Here is a 26,174-nt window from a genome sequence, read left to right as displayed (position 1 = left end):
CCTTAGCAACTTATTTATGGATGTGTCTCCTCAAGCAAGGGAAGCAAAATCAAAAACTATTGGGACTACATGAAAATAAAAAGCTTTGGCACATTGAAGAAAACCATCAACAAAACAAAAAGGAAAATTACTGAATAGGAGAAAATATTTGTAAATGAAAAATCTGTTAAGGAGTTAATATCCAAAATATATAAAGAACTACAACTCAACACACATACAAGAATAATCCAATTTAAGGGATCCCTGGGTGGCGCAGCGGTTTGGTGCCTGCCTTTGTCCCAGGGCGCGATCCTGGAGACCCAGGATCGAATCCCACATCGGGCTCCCAGTGCATGGAGCCTGCTTCTCCCTCTGCCTACTATGTCTCTGCCTCTCTCTCTCTCTCTTGCTGTGACTATCATAAATAAATAAAAATTGAAAAAAAATTAAAAAAAGAATAATCCAATTTAAAAATGTGCAGAGGATTTGAATAGACATTATTCCAAAGAAGACCTACAGATGGCTAACAGATTCATGAGAATGTGTTCAGTATCACTAATCATCATGGAAATGCAAACCAAAACCACAATGAGGTACTACCTCACACTTGTTAGAATGGCTAAAATAAAAAAGACAATATGTGTGTGTACATGTATATATGCACACAATAGAATATTACTCAGCTATAAAAAAGAATGAGACCTCACCATTTGGGACAACATGGATGGATTTGTGCTAAGCGAAATAGATAAATACAAATACCATATGATTTCACTTCTATGTGGAATCTAAAAAAGCAAAACAAATAAACAAAACAGAAGCAAGACTCATAAATATGGAGAACAAACTGTTGGTTGTCAGAGGGGAGAGGGTTAGGGGGAATAGGTACAAAGTCCTACTTACAAATAATTCACAGAGATGAAAAGTACAGCATAGGGAATATAGCCAACAATATGCAATAGCATAGTATGGTGAGAGATGGTAACTACACTCATTGTGGAGAGCATAAGATAATGAATAGAATTGTCAAATCACTATGCTCTACATCTGAAACTAATATGACACTGCATAACAATTATACTTCAATAATTAAAATGTAAATTATGGAGAAAAATATACCATGCTAACACTAATCAAGAGAAAGCAAAGTATTAAGTAATGAAAATTATCAGGAATAAAGAAGGGCATTTATACGATGATAAGGTGGTCAATTCTCCCAAGAAGACATAACAGTTCTTAACATGTATGTACTTAACAATAGAGCATCAAACGATACTCTGTGAAGTGCAGTTTTTTTTTTGTTTTGTTGAAAAGATTTTATTTCTTTATTTGACACACACAGAGAGAGAGAGAGAGCACAAGGAGCCACAGGCAGAGGGAGAGGGAGAAGCAGACTCCCTGATGATCCCAGAACCCTGGGATCATGACCTGAGCCCAAAGCAGACACTTAACCAACTGAGCCACTCAGGTACCCTGAGGTGCAGTTTTTTACCATGAAGCAAAAACTGATAGAACTGCAATGAGAAATAGATGAATCCACTATCACAGCTGTAGACTTCAACACCTCCCTATCAAAAATGTACAGATACAGCAGGCAAAAAATCAGTAAGGACATAGTTGAACCCAGCAACACTATCAATACACTGGATATTATTGATATCTATAGACTACTTCATCCAATAACAGCGGAATACACTTATTTGTCAAGCTCATGGAACATTCACCATGATATACCACATTCTGGGCCATAAAACACACCTTAACAAATTTAAAAGAATAGAAATCATACAATGTCTGTTTTTAGGTTGCAATGGAATTAAACTAGAAATCAATAACAGATAATTGGAAAGTCCCCAAATACATAGATATTAAATAACACACTTCTAGATAAGACATGGGCCATAGTCAAAATCACAAGAGAAATTAACAAATATTTTAAACTAAATGTGATGAAAATACAATTTATCAAAATTTGTGGGATGCATTGAAAACAGTGCTTAAAAGGAAATCTATAGCATTGAATTACATATACTAGAAAAAAAGAAAGATCTAAAATCAATCATCTAAGTTCTCACCTTAGGAAACTAGAAGGGGAAGAAGAGAATAAATACAAAATAAGCAGAATAAAAGAAATATTAATAATTAAAGCAGAAGTCAAGGAAATTGAAAACGGGAAATCAATAGAAAGAATCAGCAAAAGCCAAAGCTGGTTCTTTGACAAGGTCAATAAAATCAGTAAGTCCCTAACCAGGCTAACTAAGGAATAAAAGAAAGAAGACACAAACTATTAATATCAGTAATGAAACAGGGACATTACTACACACTCCATGACACAATCTACCAAAACTCACACAAAAAGAAACAGATGATCTGAATAGACCTATATCTATTAAAGAAATTGAATCAATTATTAATAAATGTTCAAAACAGAAAGCAAATTTATTTAAAAAACTTAAAAAACAAAAACAAAACAGAAAGCACCAGGCCCAGATGGATTTATTGGTGAATTATACCAAACATTTAAGGAAGAAATTATACCAATTCTCTGTAATATCTTTCACCAGATAGAAGCAGAAGGAATACTAGGAGCCAGCATTACCCAAATATTCAAATTAGACAAAGAAATTATAAGAAAACTACAATATATCTCATGAACATAGATTCAGAATTACTCAACAAAATATTAGTAAATCAAATCCAAGAAAGTATAAAAAAATTATATACCAGGACTAAGTGGAATTTATTTCATGCAAGGCTGATTCAGCATTCAAAAATCATTGTGATTCATTGTATTAACAAGCTAATGTAAGAAAAATCACATGATCAATCAATGGATATAGAAAAATTATAGACGGGGTGCAACACCAATTTATGATAAAAACTGTCAGTAAACTAAGAAAAAAGGGGAGCTTTGTCAACTTGGTAAAGACTATGTACAAAAAATTTACAGCTAAGATACTTAATGGTGAGAAACTTGAATGTTTTCTAGGATCAGGTACAAGGCAAGGATATCCCATCTTTTACCACTCCTTTTCAACATTGTGTCTCAAGTTCTAGCTAATGCAATAAGACAAGAGAGTGAAATAAAAGGCACACAGACTAAGAAGGAAAGAAAAACTGGTTTATAGATGATGTGATTATCTATGTAGAAAATCCAAAAGAATCAACAAAAAACTCCTAGAACTAATAAGCAATTATAGGAAGATTGCAGGACACAAAGTAAATATAGAAAATTCACTTGTGGGATCCCTGGGTGGCGCAGCGGTTTGGCGCCTGCCTTTGGCCCAGGGCGCGATCCTGGAGACCCGGGATCGAATCCCACATCAGGCTCCTGGTGCATGGAGCCTGCTTCTCCCTCTGCCTATGTCTCTGCCTCTCTTTCTCTCTCTCTCTGTGACTATCATAAATAAATAAAAATTAAAAAAAAAAAAAAAGAAAATTCACTTGTTCCCTATATACCAGCAATAAACAAGTGGAATTTGAAATTAAAAACACAATACCGGGATCCCTGGGTGGCGCAGCGGTTCGGCGCCTGCCTTTGGCCCAGGGCGCGATCCTGGAGACCCGGGATCGAATCCCACATCGGGCTCCCGGTGCATGGAGCCTGCTTCTCCCTCTGCCTATGTCTCTGCCTCTCTCTCTCTCTCTCTCTCTCTCTCTCTCTCTCTGTGTGTGTGACTATCATAAATAAATTTAAAAAATTTTTAAAAATAAATAAAAAATAAAAACAATACTATTTACATTAGCAACCCCTAAAATAAAATGCTTACGTATAAATCTAACAAAATATATATATATAATCTGTATGGAGGAAAATGACAAAACTCCAATGAATGAAGAATGAATGTCGAACTAAAATGGAGAGATATCCCATGTTCATGATAAGACTCAATAATGTCATGTCAGTTCTTTCCAAGTTGATTGATAGATTCAACACAATACCAATCAAAATTGCAGTAAGTTATTTCATGGATATTGACAAACTGATTCTAAGTACTTATATGAAGACACAAAAGACCCAGAACAGCCAACATAATACTGAAGGAGAACAGAGTTGGAGAATTGATGCTGCCTGACTTCAAGACTTACTCTAAAGCTATGGTAATCGAGGCAGTGTGATTTTGGTGAAAAAATAGACACAGATCAACTGAACAGAATAAAGAGCTCAGAAATAGACTCAAATATAGAGCACTAATCTTTGATAAGAGAACAGAGGTGATACAATGGACCAAAGATAGTCTATTTAACAAATGGTGCTGGAACAACGGGACATCCACATGCCAAAAAAAGTTAAACACAGACTTTACATCACAAAAATCATCTTCTCTGGATGTTCTTCACACTTTTTTTGTATTTATTTTGTAGCAGTTTGATTCTGATGTGTCTGGGCATGAATTTCTCTGGGTTTATACTATTTGAGATTCATTGAACCTCTTAAATCTTTAGGTTTATGTCTTATGCCACATTTGGGAAGGTTTTAATCACTATTTTCTCAAGTAGTTTTTCTACAGTATACTCTTTCTCATTTCCTTTTGGGATTCCAATGACACAAATTAAACCTTCAGTATTGTCCTACAGGTCCCTGAAGCTATATTCATTATTTTTTCCAATATTTTTCTCCCTGTTATTTAGGTTGGATTACTCCTATTAATATACCAATAAATTCACTGTTTTCTCTCTTATCTTCATTTTCCTTTTGAGCCCATCTTATAAATTTTTTATTTTGGCTATTACATTTTTCAGTTCAAAATCTCCATTTGATATCTCTATATATTCTATTTGCTGAGACTTTTGATATTTCCATTTATTTCAAGAGTATTCTCCATTTCACTTCTTGGAACATGTTAATAATAGTTGTCTTTAAAGCTTTCGTCTGATATTCCCAACATGTGTCATCTTGGCATTGGTGTCTGTTGTTTTCCCATGTGAGTTGAGATTTTTCCTGCTTCTTTGTATGGTGAGTAATTTTAAATTTTATCCTGGATATTTTGGGAGACTCTGAGTTTCTGGGTCTTATTTAAATCCTATGGAGAATGTAGATATTATTAACAGGCAGTTGGTTTGAGTCAGACTGCGCATTCATTCCAGTGAGCCTTCTGTGGATTGTATTTCTAACGTCAGTTCAGCACCATTCAACTCTATCTCATGTGTGTGCCACCCAGTGGCCAATTTGGGAGCTAGGCAGTGTTCTATCCCATAATTCAGTTCTCAAAATCTTTGTTATGTTGTTTAGGGTCAGATTCACATATGCACAGCTAAAGACTGAGCTTATGTATTCATAAATAATTTTATGGGATTGTTTCCCCAAGCTATACCCTCTTCAACATTTCCTCATTCCTTTTTCTTCCCTAGGGCTCACCTTTCAGGCTCTGACCCCAGAAAGATGGGCTTTTGGCAACTGTGCTGTGCTGTGTACTTCCCACAGTTGTACTTATGTCTGAGACCAAGCAGTAGGAGGCAAGAGAGAGAAAAACAGCAGCGGGGATTCACCACATCCTGTTGGGACACAGCTCTTCCGATCAGACGTAATGGTTCTCCTCCCTCAGAATTTTGGACACCTTTATCCCTCCTTGCTGGTGCTGTTTCTGCTGCTGCTGCTACTTCAGGATTCCCTGAAGTGCTAGAGAACAGAGAAAAGGAAGAAAACCCTGGGAGATTTCCCTCACTCTCTCTAAGCATCAAGAAATCTTTTTTGTCCCCTTACAGACAAAACAAGAGGGCTTCTCCTAGAGCTCTCTCTATCCGTGCCCTAGTTCCCACTTCCAGGTTTTAGGCTGCCCCAAGATTCTTACAACTTGAGTCTAAGCCAGGGATAGCCAAAGGAAAATAAACAATAAACTCATCACTAGTTAGTACTTTGGATTCTGGTCTGTTTTCTTTCCCAATCTGTATGCTACTGTGTACTTTTCAGGGTTCTCAAATAGCTGCCTTATGCATTCTTTCCAGGTTTTATAGCCGCATTGCATGAGGTAAACAGGGTGTAGTTACCCCATTTTACTTAGAACCAGAATCTCCTGGGGCACATGGGTGGCTCAGTGGTTGAGAGTCTACCTTTGGCTCAGGTCGTGATCACAGGGTCCTGGGATTGAGTCCTGAATCATGCTCCTCTCGGGGAGCTTGCTTCTCCCTCTGCCTATGTCTCTGCCTATCTCTCTGCCTATCTCTCTCTGTGTCTCATGAATAAATAAAATCTGAAGAAAAACCAGAGCCTTCTATTTCTTTTACATCTTTCTACAAATATGTCTGTGTATTTATTCACAGAATCTCTTTTGTTATTTTTATAACATTTTTCCCTTCAAAAAGCCTCTTCAACTTTTGAATAACAGTATTACCTTAGGTAGAGTAACCTAAAAGCAGAGAATGAGAGATTCTATTGAGAGAGTGTTCTCAAGAGAAACCTCCAAAGAAGGACATAAAGGAAGCAGGAAAGGCAGCAGCAGAACCTAAGCAAAAAGGTGGATTCAACAGAAGTCTAGCATCACCCTGATTCTATGGAGAGTTCTAGAGCAAAGATGACACTACAGAGTTGTCTTCATTGAGGCAAAGGAGTTGGTCTTTTGCTCTATCATTTCAATTAGTCATTTGCTGTGTTGATAGGTATATAGCCTCTTAGGCATCTCAGATGAGGTGGCTCCCATCAGTTTGGAACATTTCTCCAGAGAAGAGTGCAGCTGTGAGCTATTAGCAGCTAACAGCTCACAGCTGCTAAATAGGAAATAGAGTCAGTCTGGGTTCTGGGTAAGATGGAGAAAGTAGCTGAGGATGGGTGCACCAGACTGGTAAAGGAGTTCTGGGTGGGGCATCAACATCATCATTTTGGTAATTAATTGAATATTTCAGTGGTGATACTCACTCAATGCTGCCATTTCCTTCCAAAACACAGGAGTCACTGACTAGTGGCAGGGCAGGAAACATGCCTAGGCTGAATTCCATCTTTGGGGCAATGGTTCTTAACATTAGTGTGCATGAGAATCACTTGAGGGGGCTTGTTAAAGACACAAATATCAATACCACTGCAGAGATTCTTATCCAATAGATCTGTGATGAGAACTTCATTTTAACAAGGACCCCCATGATTCGCTTTCAGATTATGTGAGTGATCATTCAACTCAACCCATTTCAATGATGTCAAACATCACTCTGTTTTCATTTTGTCTCCCCCAATAAACCTGAAGCTCCTATGGGAAGATGTTAAATTGCACTCATTTCTCCTGTAGTGATGTTCACGGCCATGATTTTTTTTTAAATACAAAATATTTTTTTAAAGATTTTATTTATTTATTTACTTGAGAGAAAGAGCGCACAAGTGGGGGTGGGGGTGGAGGGAGGGGCAGAGGGAGAGAGAGAGGGAGAAGCGGACTCCCCACTGAACAGGGAACCTGACACGGAGCTCAATCCCAGGATCCTGGGATCAGGACCTGAGCTGAAGGCAGACTCTTAACAGATTGAGCCACCCAGGTGCCCCCAAAATACCAAATACTTTTTAAAAGTCCTTATCATTTCACTGTTCAGTGATCCAAGTAACTATGGGGGGCCTGAAATAAGGTGGTTATAAGTATCTTGGGGCACAAAAGCACAATCTCAGAGCATGAGCCATAGGAGTTGTAGAATCCTAGGAGGGAACAGAGACAGCCCCACCAGCAGTGAATCATAAGTTCTTAAAAATAATCTTCAGAGAATCCAGGGGTATCAGAGTCTGACACAAAATACCCATCTCTGCCAAATGCCCAGCACCATGAATCAAAGCATATGGCTGAGATGGGCCTGGGAGAATAGCATCTGTTTTTACAGCTGTAATTGTCCATACAGATTGAGGTCAGTATCAATCATATCATCGTTCACTATAAAGGACAGAATATTGATCAGTATCCATACCTGCCTGACAATACCAGTTCCATTTTGGATATCTAGACAGATTTTTAAAAAATTTTTTTTGTATATTTTTTAATTGGAGTTTGATTTGCCAACATACAGTATAACACCCAGTGTTCATCCCATCAAGTGCCCCGCTCAGTGCCCGTCACCCAGTCATCCCATCCCCCCGCTTACCTCCCATGTTCATTTCCCAGAGTTAGGAGTCTCTCATGTTGTAGATAGATTGTAAGACAAAAAAATGAAACTATATTTCCAAATGGACATAATAAAAACTAACCTGAGAAACCAATGGATTCTCAAGTATTCTTTTAATTCCCTTTAAGAATTAGGCTGCATCCTCTGTGTCCATCGAAAGATGAATGGATAAAGAAAATCTGGTCTATGTATACAATGGAATATTACTCAGCCATTAGAAATGACAAATACCCACCATTTGCTTCAACGTGGATGGAACTGGAGGGTATTATGCTGAGTGAAGTAAGTCAATCGGAGAAGGACAAACATTATATGTTCTCATTCATTTGGGGAATATAAATAATAGTGAAAGGGAATATAAGGGAAGGGAGAAGAAATGTGTGGGAGATATCAGAAAGGGAGACAGAACATAAAGACTCCTAACTCTGAGAAACGAACTAGGGGTGGTGGAAGGGGAGGAGGGCGGGGGGTGGGGGTGAATGGGTGACGGGCACTGAGGGGGACACTTGACGGGATGAGCACTGGGTGTTATTCTGTATGTTGGTAAATTGAACACCAATAAAAATTAATTTATTAAAAAAAGAAGTCTGATGTAGGGAAGCATGTTAAGATTTTATGGACCATTAAAAGTAGATATTTTAATGATTACTCAGATCAAAATGTCATTTATAGTCATAACAAATAAGTGGTTTGGGGTTTGTTACTCCCAAAGGGGCTATCATTGAGGCTGACCCTTGCCCAAAGGCATGTTTATAAATATATCAGCTTTACAGAATGGGTAAAGCACCTAGTTGTTTATATTCCCTTAATGACTGACTCTTTCTTTGCTTCTTATAGTTAAATGAGCTTGTTGTTTGCTGATAAATCCTCCTAAAATTCATGAGGTCAAAGTAAAGAACCAGTGTTGTGTGTCAACCCATGATCATCTGTTTCATTTCCTTGAGGGAAGAGAAGCCCTGAGCTGAGGTGATGAATAGTAGGCAAAAAATTGATTAATAGGCATCAGGGAAAATCATTTTTCTGGCTTCACTTATATGCTTGTTTAAGCAGGCAGGCTAGATTAGACATATCTCGGAGGAAAAAGTAAAAAAAAAAAAAAAAAAAAAAAGATTGGGGATGAGGTGGGGAATTGACCAGGGAGCTGTAATCCTGGGAGGCCATTTTGTCTCCTGGGTTTAATAGTTTCTGGAAGAATCCAGAGACCATGACAATGAGTATGGGTGAATTGAATACTAGGTCTTGTATTATAGACTGGGATTTCTGGGAAGCTGACTTTGAGGGCGTAGGAGGCAGGATGCCTATTAGGGCATGCCTTTGGGATCAACACCTGGGAAAAGAAGGAACCAGGAGTGGGAACAGGGAATAGCTGAGCTGTGATGTAGGCCCAACAACAGCCTCAACTGACCCACAAGTAGCTCTGGACCTGGATTGGCCCTTCAGTTGTCTTCAGTTGGGCCAGAATGGTAGGAATTTCTATTCCTGCACTGATTTGTTATTGGATAAGGACAACCTCAGAAGGTCATTCAAGGAAACTGCCTTTGGTCAAGTGGCTCTCTGTAGCTGAAGCAACCCATGAAGGGGCTGAGAGCTGACAGTTGTCTGTCCACCCCAGGGGCTCCTAGCAGCTGTTAACAATAAGGACTTCACTAAAGGGGCATCTGGGCAGGGCATGAACCTGAGCACAACACCTGGTCAAATTTGGGCCATGTTTTATCTGAATGATCATACTAGGTAGTGGGAACCCAAAAGAACTGTAAGGCTAGTTGTAAAAGGCAAGTTATGCCACCTGAATTTTGTTGCTTCTGCCTCTAAGAATCATTTTATTCTGAGATCTGACAAGGAAAGGCATAAGCAAGGTGTTCTGGACCTAACCCTACATCTGTCTACAAGCATAAGGCAAGCTAGGTTGGAGTCAATGGTGGGGTGTGACACAGGCTGGGGCTGTCTATGGAGCATGGCGGGTGGATATATATCATCCAAGGCCTTCATCAAGGGCCATGCAGTCAATATAGGGCATCCAAAATGAAACAAAAGTCAGGTGGTGGTAATACTTGGAAGTTCATGCAGGCTGTTGGGATGCAGGGGGAAAATGACAACTACCCTTTATCAAGTACTTATGTGATCAGGGACCCTGCTGTGCACTTTACATACATCATCTTCTTGCTTACAACTCCATGTGGCAGGCATTATTGTCTCCATTTTTATGGACAAACCAATTCAGAGAGGAACTTACTCAAAATTATACACTTGGTGTGTGGCAGAGATTATGGAGACCGACTTTCTGGGTTCAAATTCTGGCTCTTAGTAGATATGTGACCTGAGGCAAATACTTAATCTCTCTATTGTTTAGAATCTTCATCTTTTTTTTTAAGATTTTGTTTATTCATGAGAGACAGAGAGAGAAGCAGGCTCCATGCAGGGAGCCTGACATGGGACTCAATCCTGGGTCTCCAGGATCAGTCCCTGGGCTGAAGGCAGCGTTAAACCACTGAGCCACCCGGGCTGCCCAGGATCTTCATCTTTAAAAAAGGGAATAATAAGGGGCACCTGGGTGGCTTACCTGAGTGTCTGACTCTTGATTTCAGCTCAGGGTCATGAGATCAAGCCCTGTGTCAGGCTCCATGCTCATCAGGAAATCTGCTTGAGATTCTCTCTCTCCATCTCCCTCTGCCCCTCCCTTCTCTCTCTCTCTCTTTCTCTCTCTCTCTCTCTCAAATAAATAAATAAACAAATAAATCCCTTTCTAAAAAAAAGGAACAATAATAATACCTACTTCTTATAGTTGTTATGAGCATTAAGTGCATTCATATTAAAGTGCCAAGAGTGAGGCATCTGGGTGGCTCAGTCAGTTCAGTGTCTGCCTTCAGCTCAGGTCATGATCCTGGGATCAAGCCCCAAGGCAGGCTCCCTACTCAGTGGGGAGTCTGCTTCTCCCTCTCCCTCTGCCCCTGTCCCCACTATGTGCATGCATTCTCTCTCAATAAATAAAAATCTTAAGTGCTGAGAGCAATGTAATCATGTGTGAACTAAATGAATAAGTCAACCTAACGCCAAAGCCTGTGTTCTTGACTATTATGCTTCCCTGGGCAGGACTCTGATTCTCAGGATATGGAGGGAGAGAGCAAGGTAGTCTAAATACTAGGAACTAGCTAAGATATTAGGAGATTAATCATTCATTCATTGATTCACAAATATTTACCCTTTCTATATGTGCTAGGTATTTTTTTCTCGGTAGTGGAGATAAACAAATGAACAAAACAGGCTAAAGTCCCAGACATCATTAAACACATTCTAGTGGGGAGATAGGCAATATGCAAAACAATAAATAAATATCTACATTATGTCAAGTAGTGATAAGAGTTATGAAGAAAACAAAAGCATGACGAGGACACAGGGAGCTATGGAAGTAGGGCTGCAGGGAAAGGGGGAGTGTGCACTACTTTAGGAAAAATGATCAGAAGCCTTTCTGATGAAGTGACATTTGAGCAGAGACCTGAAGTGAAAGGAGTCAGGCAATTATCTGGAAGACAGTGGCACCTGGGTCGCTCAGTTGGTTAAGTGTCCGATTCTTGATTTTGGCTCAGGTCATGATCTCAGGGTCCTGGGATTGAGTCCCATGTTGTGTCCGGGCTCCCCACTCTGTGGGGAGTTTGCTTGTCTCCCTCTCTGCCCCTCCCCCCACTTGTGGGCACACTCTCTTTCTTTAAAATAAATAAATCTTTAAAAAATATGAGCTGGAAGATAAGCTCAGGCAGAGAAAATAGCAGGGAAAGTGGGCTCCTCAGAGTTGTCCAGAATTGGGATATGTGGGCTACCCTCAGAAGGAGATGAGTCTTAGGTGAGGCAGTTAATTTTTTCAACAGAAGCAATCTCCAAAGTGGGCTGATAGCTGAGGGCCGCCCCCCCAGCAGGACTCCAGGCGGCTGGGGAAATAAGTGTTTCATTCCTGAAGGGCCATCTGGGTGGTACATCCCAGCTTCTACCCCATTGTGTGTGCCTCATTTGCTTGGTCTATTTGGTTTACACATAGAGAAACAGATCCTTGCCACCAAAGAATATATGCTAAACATTTTGAAAATTTCATTAAAGTTCTTGTGCAAAAGTACAAAGGTTGAAGTGGGATGTAAGTAGGTAGAAAGACAGTGTAAATATTGGAACACCGATTCCTGCATAACACAGGGGGAAGGAGCAAAAGTCTAAATCTGAAAGTTCTTTGGAAAGGAGTACTTGGCAGATGGATGATTTTAAAATGCGATGCCATGGATTCTTCTGCAACTTGATAACACATCAGCACTGCCCACATGCTCTAGAAACCATGTGAATGAAGAAGGCTGTCATTAGAGCTGGAAATTGCTTTGTGATTTTGGCAGTGGTTTGCTCTTAGTCCAGGTTCAGATTTCCCCCTTTCTGATTTCTAACCAGTAATTGCCATTACAGTGTGTTTGGGAGATGGTTGCTGGAGATTGTGGGGAAAAGACAGAATTCTCTGCCTTTTAAGGCATCTTAATCACGATTTTGGCAGCCTAGGAGCCTTCAACTTAGTAAACTGAGCAGCCATTTCCATAGCAGAGAAATAAGCTACTGTTTGACCCAGAGAGGGAGCTTTCAGCTGTTGTTTGTTGACCTGAGCCAAGGGAAACAAGATGACAGATTGGACAACCAGCACACCATGCAATTTATGCCCTTCACGGACTGTCAAACATTAATTTAATTTAATTTTAATCATTACCATCTGGTGCTTATATAGAGAGTCAGGCCCAGATAGATATTTCGTTATCTCGAACTGGTGAACAGTGCTGTGTTTTGGCCTGCAGCCATGTGCATACACCCTGAGGAGGGGGCATTGGGACCCTGGGCGGGGAGACTTGTACTGATGCCAAACATGCAGCCATCACCAGTTCCAGAAGCTGTAGATGGGACCTGTTGTTGGTGCTGGTCCCACCACCGGTCAGTGGCCCCTTCTCCTGTCTCACTCATGGAGGTATAGATGCCGAGTTATATCTTCATATTCCTGGAACACTGACAGAGGGGACTGGCCAGGGATGGTGTCTGAGTGAATTGGGGCATTTGACTCTGTGGCTCAAACCTTTTGAGCAACTGAAGTGACCAGTAGCCACATTTAATTTCATCAGGTGACTATTAAGCATTGACAATGGGGATAAGGACTGGGATCAACTGACCTTTGAGGCTTCATTGTCCCTGAGAATCTGTGATTCTTTGTGTCAATCATACTGCCAGGCCAGCAGGGAATAAGGAAGAAATAGAAGGCAATGTCTCTGCCCTGTGGGCCAACTTAGTCCCAGGAGGGATTTTGTTTTCTTCCCAGCCCCCAGGCTGAACCTTGGGTTCCTGGTGGCTAGTAGGGGGTAGAATGATTACCAGTGAAGTCTCAAGGGATTGGTGGAAGGGACATGGAGAGAGAAACCCTTCATTTTACTGAATTTTAACTTGTCACTTATAAAGTACCTTGGTGCCCACCAGACTGGAGGATGCTACTCATCAAGCCAGCTCTGGCTTCAGGAGACAACACCCTGTCCTGTTGATTGCTTTGTGGACCAAGATCATATGACCTACTTGAGACAAGGGAGCAAGTTTTCCTTTTCTTTGAAGGTAGAAACAGGTCTTGTTTTTGTTGGCGGGGGGGATTTTTCTGCAGTAATTTTAAGTATATGCTCAGTGCTGCCCCAAAATCAGATAATATAGAAAACTAAAAAGTAAATTGGTTACACAAAATACAGAACACTATTAACATTTTGGTATGTGTCTTTACACACACACACATATATCTACAAAAACGAGATGTTTTAGGTAATGAAAAGCAAAATCTCTTGCTGGGTAACTCTGTTCTCCAGCCAGATGTCAGCGTGACCAGAAGGAACAGTGAGGGGCTTCAACTAGGGAAAAGGAGAGTAGCACTGCAAAAGTTGCCACATGGGATTTCAAGGCTGGATGTTCTTTCCAGCTCAAGCTGGGTCTATCCAACCCACCTCTTGGCAACCACTAAGGGCAGATTTGCAAGCCCTTCTGAAATATGACACCACCTCTATTTGGAATGTGAATCTTGTTTCTTTCTATGAAACATTACAATTTTAGTTTTAAAGTAACAGAAAATACTTTTTATCTGGGAGGGCTAAAGAGCAAGCACAGTTTGGAGGAAACATTTGTAAGAGTTAACATGGAGCAAGATAAGGAAAGAGAAACTCATTTCCTGCCTTGCTTTCCTAACTAGACAGATTCTGTTTTTTATGTTAAAAGAGAACATTATTCCATAAACAACCCATTTTGATCCACATGCATACAAATTAAAAGGATGTGATTTTCAAGTATATTTCATCCCATGTGGTTGAAGTTGTCTCCTTGGGGGGGACTCCACTTCCTTTTGGAAAGTGACCAGAGTGGAGACCCACAGAGCCAGGGTGAATGAGGAGTGGTGGAAGAAGCAAGGCCCATGGTGGAGAAGGGAAGTCTTAGGTTAGTGGAGAGGTGGGATGAATTTATTTTATATTCTTTTGGAAGTTAGAGCCAGAATGAAAGGATCAGACTTATTGTGAGATAGATAGCTGACACAAGAGATTTGAGAAGATGAGAAAGGAAAAGGAGTGAAGGCAGCTGATATTTATTTAGCAGCTACTATGTGTCAGAGGTGGTATTAAATTCCATGTATTCTCTTATTGAATCTTCACAGTAATCTTAGGAGGTAGAGAATATTACTGGTATTTTACAGCTCAATGGAGTAAGATTCAGAGAGGTTAAATAACTTGCCCAAAGTCACACAGCTACTAAATAAAAGAGGTTCAAAACTCAGGTCTGCTTGGCTCCCAAGTGACTCTCTTGAAGATAGAATGGGTAGCCCTTATGAGCTAACGTGTTTCTGGTAACCTGGGTGTGTTCAAGCAAAGACTAGATGATTAGTTGTTAGAGATGTTCTTAAGGATATTCGTGCATTGGTACAGAGCTGGAACACATAGTTTCTAAGAGTCCCTCCAACTGCATGTTTTAACAAGGTCTCTCTAAAACATATCACCCTTGCTTGTCATCTGTGACACCTACTGTGGTCATGATTAGAATTATGTTTTTGGTGAAAGCATCATCTTCAGAAAAAGCAACTAAGATATATTTCCATGAATGTTTTCATGGAGGACCACCTACAGGCTACATTGTTGGTACCCTGTCCCTACTTGCTCAGCACTCATCATTCCCCTATGTGTCCATGGGCTCTTGCCACAAGTACCCAAAACTCTCTATCTGAGGGGGCAGTCTTTTGATTCTTAAAGAGTAGTCTGGAAGTACCAGAAAGTTAATATCCTTAGGAGCAATCCTCAGGTAATGACAGACGGTAATTGAAGGTAAATATTCCAACTTCCTTGTCCTTGTTCAGGATAACCCCAAGGTGTGCTTCATATAGTCCCCCAGAGTTCCCCAGTAGCATTGACTCCTAGTTGTTCATAGTGCTAACTAGCTCTTTAACAAACCCCTTATTGGTTTTCTTCCTTTTCCTTGTCTCATTTACCTTAATGCTTACTGCTGCTTTCATGGATCACCTCTTAAATAAACTAGTTGTACTCAAGTCCTTGTCTCAGGTCTGCTTTTAGGGGAACCCAAACTAAGACACCAACATTATCTACCCATTAGCCAGGAGTTTCTCACCCTCAGCACTATTGACACTTTGGGCTGCATGGTTATTTCTTGTGGGGGGTTGTCCTGGGCATTGTAGAACATTTAATAGCATTGCAGGCCTGTCTGTACCCACTAGACGCCATAGTCTCCTCCTCCTAGTTATGACAACCAAAACTGTCTATAGACATCAAATGCTTTCTGGGGAACTAAATTAGTCCTAGTTGAGAACCACTACTTGTTTGAGGTGCCCATGGGAAGCACAGGAAGGGTAAGTTTTGTGAGGTGGATCTGTTGGGCTAGGCCGTGATAAGCTTCTCAGTGTGCTTCTGAGTTTAGTAGGGGTTACAGGTGGAATGAGGTGGTGGCTGTGTGTGTGTGTGGGTGTGTGTTGTGGTGGAGAAAAAAATGATAGACTTTCAGTTTTATAACTGTGCCTGGTGTCAAGCTGTCCCTTGTCTACAGTAGGTGAACAGCTCACAACTAAATTGTACCCCTTACAGTCCCTTTTTAAAAAATGACAAACACTCAGAGACCATTTTGCTGTTTGTATAACATTAGTTTTCAGGTGAATTCAGTTTGGATGACAGGTTCTTAAGCAGCCATTTCACAGCCTGTCAGTTTCTAGGTTCTTAGGAATGTTTTCACTTTTAAGTACTTCTGTGCAGCTATTAGACAAATCAATATATGGTTCCAATATAGGGAGTGCTGTCAGTTACAGCAGAGGGTCAGATAAAAGATTCAAATGCTTTCTTAGCTGGAGCTTTGGGTCTGCTTTGGTCTTGAATATGTGGCCCCTGAAGGGGAAATGAGACCCTGAAAAGAGTTACAGATCTTCAGTGATGGCAAAAGAGATTTCAGAGATAGACTCCAAAACTCCTGTATTCCCTGTAAATAGAAGTAGCAAAGAGATGTACATATAGATTAATACCTATGATGTCTTCATTTCATCAATTGGATTCATGGTAAAAATGTACTTATTGGAGTTTCTTGTTTCCACTGTACCCTCCAAGGTCAAGTAGGGAAGCAAGCTGGTGGTGGACTGATATGCAGGCCTTGCCCATATCATAGGGATCACTGGATCCCTTTTACCAGTTTGGTGTGCTCAGCACCCAGTTCCAATGCGCTTTTTTGCTAATGACTAGCACCTGTGACCTTTGGCTTTCCCTTGGGCTACTGGAGTTGCCTATACAAAGACCATGGGAATTTATATTTTCCTGGGAACACCCATAGCCAATGGACAGGACTATGAACATCCAGTTCCCTTGCCTCATGTTGAAATAAGCACTAGTTGTAATTTGTACTCCAAAACTAAGCCTTGAGATTATGAGGAAGCTCAGACTTTTCCTGAAATTGCAACCTTGCTTCTTGGCCTCCTTTCTTTTTCTGTGCTGCTTTCCCCACTCTCTTTTGGTCTCCCCTGGAAGCACTTTCCCAATAAATAACTTGAACAGGAATCTTCATTTCAAGGTCTGCTTCTGGGGAATCTGACCCAAGACATAAGCATTCCAAAGTCTACATCTGAGTGGGAGAGGACATGAATTTATTATTCACATGAAATGTTCCATAATCTTACCCTCTTCTATAAAGTAGGTGTTCATTAGATGTTTCTTGCTGTAGTGGATGATAATCTTGGGCTGGAGAAATGAGAAAATAGACCTCTGTCACTGAGGCACTGTTTCCCTTGCCTCCACAGCTGAGAAGGCCACAAAGGCAAGGGAAGGGAATCTCATTTAGGCAAATGAAGTAAGAGAAGCTAGTTTTGCTCATGCTTTAAATGAATTCTATCTTTGACATCCAAGGCTATGCATTGGTGCTTTCATACTTGAAAGGACATTGCCACTGAGCATAGTGATTAAACAGGTCTATGGTGAGGAAACTGGGATCAAAAACCTACTGGGATGTGAATCTGATATTGCTAGGGTTTGAGAGGATCCCCACAATTTTACTGCAAAATTCATTGATGATATAGCCCTCAAAAAATTGAGCACTTTCTACTTGTTTGGCAGTGTTTTCTCATGCATTATATCATTTAATCCTTGTGGTATACTTGTGAGATATTAACAGTCCCATTTTACTGGCAAGAAAGCTGAAGCTCAAAGAGCTACCTAAGGTCACACTCATAGTAAGTGGCAACGCTGGGATTTGAGCCTATATTGGTCTGATTCTGACAGTTCTGTGCTTAACCACCTATCAGAGTATAGTTCCAACATCGACTCTTTTCTCTCTAAAGTAATGAGGGAAGGATTTGTTAACGTTTTCACAAGGCAGAAAATTATCTCATCTGAGGTTTATATAGGCATTTTTCTTTTCCAAGAATAAATAAATGTATAGGAAATAGAAATATATTAAATGAGCCTGATATGCTCAGATATGTATACAGATAATATGTTATATGGCGAAGCCTTCTCTAAGCTTAGCATTTTCTTATCACAAGGTTAGTATCTGATTAATGGTTTATGCGCAAGGTAGAAAATGAACATTTTCTTTGCAATCATTTGGAGACTATTCCATCTTGTATAATTTGTTTCCTATTTGAGTACGTGTGAGGATTGTTCTTGGGTTTGAATTTTTGTTTTTCTTCCTCCTCTTCACCCCTGGTCTCTTTTTTGCCCTAGAACCAAGGCCAGAAAAGCTGCAGAACTACTCCTATCTTACCCAGTTCCCTCCAGGATCATAAAATATGCCATTCTTGAATTCTAACAGTTTTCACAAACCTCAAATGCAATATGAGAACACTTTTGGACAACAAACTTCCATGAATAAAATTTACAATATATCCTGTATTCATTTTTTTTGTTTTTATTTTTTTATTTTTATTTATTATTTATGATAGTCACACAGAGAGAGAGGCAGAGACACAGGCAGAGGGAGAAGCAGGCTCCATGCACCGGGAGCCCGATGTGGGATTTGATCCCGGGTCTCCAGGATCGCGCCCTGGGCCAAAGGCAGGCACCAAACCGCTGCGCCACCCAGGGATCCCTATATCCTGTATTCAGATACAGGATACGTGCTTGTATTTTAGCTTAAGCAGTGAGCGGAGATGGCAGAGTTCTTTTTGGAATTTTAAGATGTTGGTCTCCAGCAACCAACAAATAGAAAATATTTGAAAGTAGCGCAAAAAAATGAATTTTAATTTTCATTTAGAAGTAGGTCCAAGGGACGCCTAGGTGGCTTAGTTGGTTAAGCATCTGCCTTCGGCTCGGGTCACGGTCCCAGGATCCTGGGATCAAACCCCGCATTGGGTTCCTTGCTCAGCAGGGAGCCTGCTTCTCCTTCTCCCTCTGCCTGCCACACCCCCTGCTTGTGTGTGCCCGCTCTCTCTCTCTCTCTGCCAAATAGATAATCTTTTTTAAAAAAAGTAGGTCCAAGTTTCAGAGCAAAACTTTTGTGTGTTCAAATATTGTTTACCCTGAATAAGATATGCCTTCCTGTTTGATAGAAGACACATGAAAGTGTTCTAATTGTGAAACAGCCCCAGGCAAGTGGTATTTGGGAAAATAAGATGCTAAGCACAAAATCACAAACCTGGAAGAGACCCTATGAGAACATCTCGTTCTGCCCTCATCTTCCAACTGAGAATAGTTAACGCATCCTGTGTGGGTTATTTTCTGGTTTGGTAGGATTCATAGGTCTACATTTTCATCCGTGCCACCCTTTCACATGACATGTTTCATGGTGAAGTATCTGGGTAATCACAGGAAGCTACCAGTACCCAACAAAACACCTGACACATAAATAGTATTCAGGAGAACTTCTATTAGAAGGAATATATGTGGGTGTCTGGGTGGCTCCGTGGTTGAGCATCTGCCTTCAGCTCAGGGCGTGATCCTGGAGACCTGAGATGGAGTCCCACATCGGACTCCGCACAGGGAACCTGCTTCTCCCTCTGCCTGTGTCTCTGCCACCCCCCCACCCGTGTCTCTCATGAATAAGTAAATAAAATCTTTAAAAAAGGAATAAATGCATCAACACATGAAAGAAATGAAGGCTGAATAGTAGAAAATTTATGAGGGGTTCTTCGTGGTATGATTAATTAATAAAATGGAAATGAATTGTGCCCAAATTTAATGTGTGGATTTTGACCTCCTTAATAAGTAAGATGACTGTGTAATGTATATTCCTAACAAGGACCCTTTTGAGTGTGAAAGGGGGCACTATTTATTTTATTTATTTATTCAGGGGCACTATTAATAATTACATCAGGACAACAAGATTGCCCTGGGCAAACTGGAAATAACAGTCACCCTCGTTGAGAGGAGGATTAGGAGCTGGAAACAACATATTCCTTTAGACACTAAAATAAGAAAACCAAGGGAGTTTTAAGTCACAAATGAAGAAGTGAAAATTGGAGGCGTTTTGCTATCAATATTTAATGTTCTTACTTTGGACATTCTTACCTCATTTTGGAATTATGGTAAGAAATGGGGCAAAATGGGAAATAAAGACTCATTTCTAATAATTAGGAAAATAAGAATTAAATTCTTATCAAAAGCTAAACTCAGAGTACATCCGGCAGCCCCTTAGAAGTGTCTGTTGGGGGTAGCCAGGGTGGCTCAGTGGTTTGGCGCCTGCCTTCAGCCCAGGGTGTGATCCTGGAGTCCCCGGATGGAGTCCCACGTCAGGCTTCCTGCACGGAGCCTGCTTCTCCCTCTGCCTGTCTCTCTCTCTCTCTCTCTCTCTCTGTGTCTCTAATAAATAAAGTTTAAAAAAAAATCTAAAAAAAAAAGTGTCTATTGGATTGAACAGACTGGGTACTCCCACCCCTTCCCCATCTCCTCCTATCTCTGCCAAGCTCTCACCATCCTCCAGCCCCTCCCCTTCCAATCACGTTTTCTGGTGGAATCAGCTATCCTCAACTTCGACTTCCGGGGCCTGTGGACACCATACTTTGTGCTTAGCTCCTCATTGCAAACCAACCATGAGCACCCAGATCAACCAGAATTACTCCGCCAAGGTGGAGGCTGCACTCCAATACGTGGTAAACCTGCATCTGCAGGCCTCCTACACCTACCGCTCTCTGTGCTTTCATTTTGAAGGTAACAATGTAGCTCTGAAGGGCATGGGCATCTTCTTCCAAGAGTTGGCTGAGAGGAAGCGTGAGGGTGCCCAGCGTCTCTTGAAGATGCGAAACCAGTGGAGCGGCGACCCCCTCCTCTCTGATGGGCAGCTGTCTGAAGATCCGTGGCGTGGCAGTGTGGATGCTATGGAAGCCGCGATGGCCTTGGAGAAGAACCTGAACCAGGCCCTTCTGGATCTGCATGCCCTGGGTTCTGCCAACACAGATCGTCGTCTCTGTGACTTTCTGGAGAAGCATTTCGTGGATGAGGAGATGAAACTCATCAAGAAGATGGGTGACCACCTGACCAACCTCCGCAGGCTGTCTGGCCCCCAGGCCGGGCTGAGCGAGTATCTCTTCGAAAGGCTCACCCTGAAGCACAACTAGGAGAATCCGGTGCCCAGCAGCCTCTGAGGAAGCCGTCTGTATTCCCCTGGTGTCCAGATTTTGGCTTGCGCCTCTTTCCCCAGCTACGAGGCAACATTTTAACTACACTGAAACCTTTGTCCAAGCTGTGAGTTCAAATGGAGACATAAAAGGTTCTTTTTGCAGAGGGGGAAAAAAAGCTAGGCTGCTGGGGGATAATACACAGACTAGGGTGAAGGATTTGTAGTACGTTTAATTCTCTAGATTTTCTAAAGAAATTATTGCTAACTGTTGTGAATTGCCTGTGAACCTTGAGGATCTGATACACTATGTTTTCTCTCTCAAGAAAATGAGCTTACCTTTTCATTTATGCATATAATCCTAGAGGTTTTAGAATTTCTGTGAAGCCATTCTTGGTACTGGATTAATCTCTTATTTTAAAATGTATCTTTGCTGTTGTGTAGCAGAGGAGAGCGGAATACCTGGACCATATCATGTTATGCCCACCCCTAACCCTCAAACCCATGATTTTTAAGTTGCTGTAATGCCATTTGCTGTATTGAATATAATCAGAAAACCCTGCAAAATTCATTTTTATATCTCTAGTTAGGTTGCTACTGAGCACACTGATTATTGCGTCATACACTGACCTCTTTCTGAAGCCTCTCGAGAAATTTCTTTCTGGTCTTAGTATTAGGAATAAGAGTTCTTCGCTTGGGTAATTGGTTTGTTTTTGTTTTATGGACACTGTAAATGATGTAACTAAGTTTCCTTTTCTGACTTTCTGTGAGAGCATAGAGCCAAATTTGTGGTCCGCTCAGAGTAAATGAGTAGGATTGTATAAGCATTTTTACTCAAGCTTAATTTCTGATTCTTTTGTTAGTTATTTCTTGGTGTATGTTATGGATCCTTTTAAGCCACTTTAAATGCTTTTTAGAACAAGGGTGTGTATAAATAGATAAATAAACTTTAAATATGTTGATTTAAAAATGGCTCTGCAGTTTATTTCAGAGAAAAGAGAAGATGACTTTAAGGAAGCACTTAGAGAGCCAGAGTGATTAGTATGGAGGTGGGTCAAATGGAGGTTAAATTCCAAAAGCCAAAAGAAAGAGAAGCAGTAAAATGTAGCATTCTTTTAGAAACATACTTCATTTTTCTGGTGAGTTCTTGTCTACTAAATCCATACATTTGTGTCTTACAGATAGCTATTTAATAATTGTTTATTATTTTCCTTGCACTTTGAAGAACTGGAGCTATAACTTGTTCTCAAACCACAGAAGTGAAGAAAATCAATTCTTTTCCTACAGCACCTCTCCTTCCTGGAGCAGGAAGACCAACGGCATACTATCATTTCTTTTATCTTACATGGGTCAGAGGCATAGGAAGAATATTTTACAGAGATTGGGACAATTGTTTTGCTCAGTTAAGGAGAAAACCTTATCTTCCTGTTTTCATGCAAAGTCTTTTTTTAAATGATTTTTTATTTATTCATTTGAGAGAAAGAGCGGGGGTAGGGGGGTGGGGGAGGGTCAGAGGGAAAGGGAAAAGCAGACTCCCCACTGAGCAGGGATCCTGTGAGGCTCCATCCCAGGACCCTGAGATCATGGCCTGAGCTGAAGGCAGACACTTAACTGACTGAGCCACCCAGGCGCCTCTTTTGATAATAAAAAATATACTGGAAAAGTTATTACTGGAGAAAGGAATTCTGCCCATTTGCTGGTAGTTGGCAGTAAGAAACATAAGGAAGCAGTTAACAATTTTCAGGTTTGAATTAAAAGTTGAATCTCTGTACTTAAAATATGTGCTTAAAATCATTTTCAAATTAGCAATCAAATACAAACACATAAATCAGAATGAGAAAAGATCACCTAATATTCTGAGATCAATTGAAAGACTGTAATTTAAGGTATATTATTTAGGAAGAAATATGCAAACATTTAATTCCAAATAATATTGTATTTGTAATTTCTTATTAGTGTCTTTTAATGTCAGGAATGGGGCCATAGGAGAAAGTTTTATGAAGTCTCCCAAATAGGCTACAGTGTTCTTTGGTCATCACACAATTCTTGGAAAACAGCAACTTGCAGGGCAGACAATAAATGATTCAAACACATATGGACAGCATATTAGTTTGGCTTTCAAAAAAAACTTAAGGTTCGTGGCAAGTTTATTTGTGGAAAAATGGGAGCTTATGACATCAAAACTCTAAAGATTAATTTGGAAAATGTCCCACAGTGATTTCCTTTATTGCTAACCACTGTGTGTATGTATGTGTGTGTATATATAGTTGCACAGAGTTATAATACATGATTCCTATAGGCTATGACTAAATTCTTTATACCAGGGGCACCTGGGTGGCTCAGTTGGTTAAGGATCTACCTTTGGCTCAGGTCATGAGCCCAAGGTCCTGGGATGGAGCCCCACATCAGGCTCCCTGCTCAGCAGGGTGTCTGCTTCTCCCTCTCTCTCTGCCCTCCCTCTCTCTCTGCCCTCCCGCCACCCCCTGCTCATTCTCTCTCTCAAATAAATAAAATATGTTTTAAAAAGGTAGTATAAGTGAGGCCTAGGAGATAAAGGTCTCTTGCAAATGACTGCAAAAACTCCCTGCCAGAGCCAAAGGTTCCGTTTGTTGTCCCGATCCTCAGAGTTTTCATGTAGCTGTCATTCCCTGGAAGGCCCTTAATACCCTCTTCACCAAATCAAACTCCGTCTACCTTTCAGCCTTGTTTAAATCTGCCTTGTTTTGTGAAATCTTCCCTGATGAGCCTAATCCACTCATGTGGCAAGGATTCATCTTTGCTTAGTTGTCTTGTGATACCCGTAGATGGTAGGGAAGTTGGAATATGAAATACAGATAGCATGGTGGTTGAGCCATTCTCTGGGCCAGAATGTCTGTGTTCCAATCCTGCCTCTACTCTGACTCATCATGATCTAGTCTCTTCCCCTTTCTTGGTCCCAGCTTCCTCATCTGACAAACTGGACAGGATTATAATACAGACAGTACTATCCAACTCACAGATTTTAAGGAGGATTAAATAGGATGAACCATGTAAAATCTTGACATCATGGCTCAGCACATAGTAAATGCACAATAATTATTAGCGATCTTTATCAACTGACTTTGTATCCCAGCAGAGCTTCGTAAAGAGCTATGATAGTAACATCTCAAAATAAGTTTGCTTTTCAGTTTTAGGAAAGTAGACTTGAGATTCTAGAATCTTCCTTAATGATCATTCCTCCCTCTAAATAGGCCCTACATGAAGAAGCAAAATGTAGGAATTGTCTCATCTCTTGGATGTGACATTCAGTGAGTAGGAGGGGGAAAAAATGAAGGAGGACCATTCTCTCTTTAGCCAAATAAGTGAAGCCACCTTATTTAGGACCTGGGATTAATTGTTTTAATTACCACACTGCTAAAAGCAGGCATGACAGCACTGTAACCTTTCTCTCAGGAAGGACAAGCCACACAAAGGGGTCATTTCAGAGCTGATACTAATTAGCTGCTGGCTGCTACTCTTTGCATAGTTTCCAATTCTTGGGAGTCTTCTCTGCCCACTCTTCGCCCACACATCCTCCTCCTGCCACTTCATGGTAGCCTTGGATATTCAGCACAAGGGAGCAGAGACTGAATAGACACAGTCAAAACTTTAGGGATCGCTGAGGCCTTGAACTTCTCCTTTATTGCAGGGCCGGTTTAAAGCTCTGGCTTCTGAGGAACTGTACAGTCTAGTGTTTTTCTCCAGAGAATGTAGTCTTAAAGAGTTGGGTTAAAAATGCTCCTTATTTAGAAAAGAGAAACCTTTTTTACTGCATTCATGGCATGTTATTTATCTTCCTAAGCCATCTATCCACCATTTGATGAATAATTTACTCTTCATAATAATAATGAAGCAGGCCTTAATACATGGGGAATTTGGGAGGGGGCCACATTTTTGGAAAGAGTTTTGAATTAATTTAAGGTTTCATCTAAGTATAAATTCTTCAGGAAACAGACATCCTCCTCAGGATTTTAGCAATTCTGATGGCTAATTTAGCAATCTTAAGAGGAAGCAGAGAGAAGTCTGCATTTTACTGGGAGACCTCAAAGGTCCCCCAAGTATGCAGATGTCTGGTCAAAGTGTGGGAGATGCTGGTAGAGGTAACTGCTGGGATTTAAAATCAAGCACATATTCCTGCTAAAAATTCATACCCTGAATCTGATAATGAGAGAGTATCAGACAGATCTGAATTGAGGGGCAATCTACAAAACAACTTGCCTGTAATTCTCAAAAGTGTGAAAGTCCAGAAAGGCAGACAAAAAGAAAGGAATTGTCCCAAGTTAAAGAACTAAAAAGCATAACAACTAAATGCGTGATCCTGGATTGGATCTGTGTAGGGTAAAAAAACAATAAAGGACATTAAGACAATTTATAAAATTTTAATTCGATAATAGTACAATATCAACACTAGATTTCCTGATTTGGGTAACTGCATGGTAGTTAGGTAGCAGAATGTTTTTCCTTTTATTTTTTTGTCTTTAGATTTTATTTATTTATTCATGAGAGACAGACAGAGCGGGGGGGGGGCAGAGACACAGGCAGAGGGAGAAGCAGGCTCCATGCAGGGAGCCCAATGTGGGACTCAATCTCAGGTCTCTAGGATCACACCCTGGGCCAAAGGCGGTGCTAAACCACTGAGCCAACCACTGAGCTAAACCACTGAGCCACCTAAAAACAGGTGCCCTGTTTTTCCTTTTATACACTATAAAGTATTTAGGGGTGTTTGGATGCAATTTCTCTGACTTGCATAGGGTGAAGAAAAACAATTGGGGAGTCTGTATGAAGGGTAAACTTATGTTACAATGTTTCTCGAAGTTTGAAATTATAGCTAAATAATTCTAATAATTATTAGAATAATAATTCTAAATTTTAAATAATAGCTAAATAAGAAATTGTTCCACAAAAGTCAATCACATAATTTAGACCTCGAACTACTGCATCTAGCCTAGTGCCTAACTAAGTACTCAAACATAATTTGATAAATAAAATATGTAACAGCTTTCAAATGACCCTGTGAACTTTGATTTCTAGACACAGGGCTTCATAAA

At 40.5% G+C, this 26,174-nt stretch overlaps 1 protein-coding gene across 5 annotated transcripts in view; it reads left to right on the top strand.

The window, feature by feature from the left end:
* The window catches only part of LOC119868428 (ferritin light chain-like), a 109,132-nt gene that overhangs the window by 45,743 nt on the left and 37,215 nt on the right, over positions 1 to 26,174 (top strand). For 2 of the 5 annotated variants that reach the window (XR_005386245.1, XR_005386244.1), the window contains one exon: positions 5,332 to 5,839. The exons of 1 other annotated variant lie outside the window; for it this stretch is intronic. Coding sequence is in view for 2 of the 4 variants with exons in the window: in XM_038587170.1 (XP_038443098.1) it covers positions 20,585 to 21,109 (525 nt within the window). In the remaining 2 variants the exon portion in view is untranslated. Of the gene's footprint in view, positions 1 to 5,331; positions 5,840 to 20,464; positions 22,079 to 26,174 lie in introns of those variants that run through there. 2 more of the 5 variants (XM_038587169.1, XM_038587170.1) reach the window with 2 other exon arrangements.

Source organism: Canis lupus, chromosome X (genome assembly GCF_011100685.1).
Source record: "Canis lupus familiaris isolate Mischka breed German Shepherd chromosome X, alternate assembly UU_Cfam_GSD_1.0, whole genome shotgun sequence".
NCBI lineage: Eukaryota > Metazoa > Chordata > Mammalia > Carnivora > Canidae > Canis > Canis lupus.
Note: the sequence above shows the minus strand (reverse complement) of the source record. Positions and strands in the feature narration are given on the sequence as shown.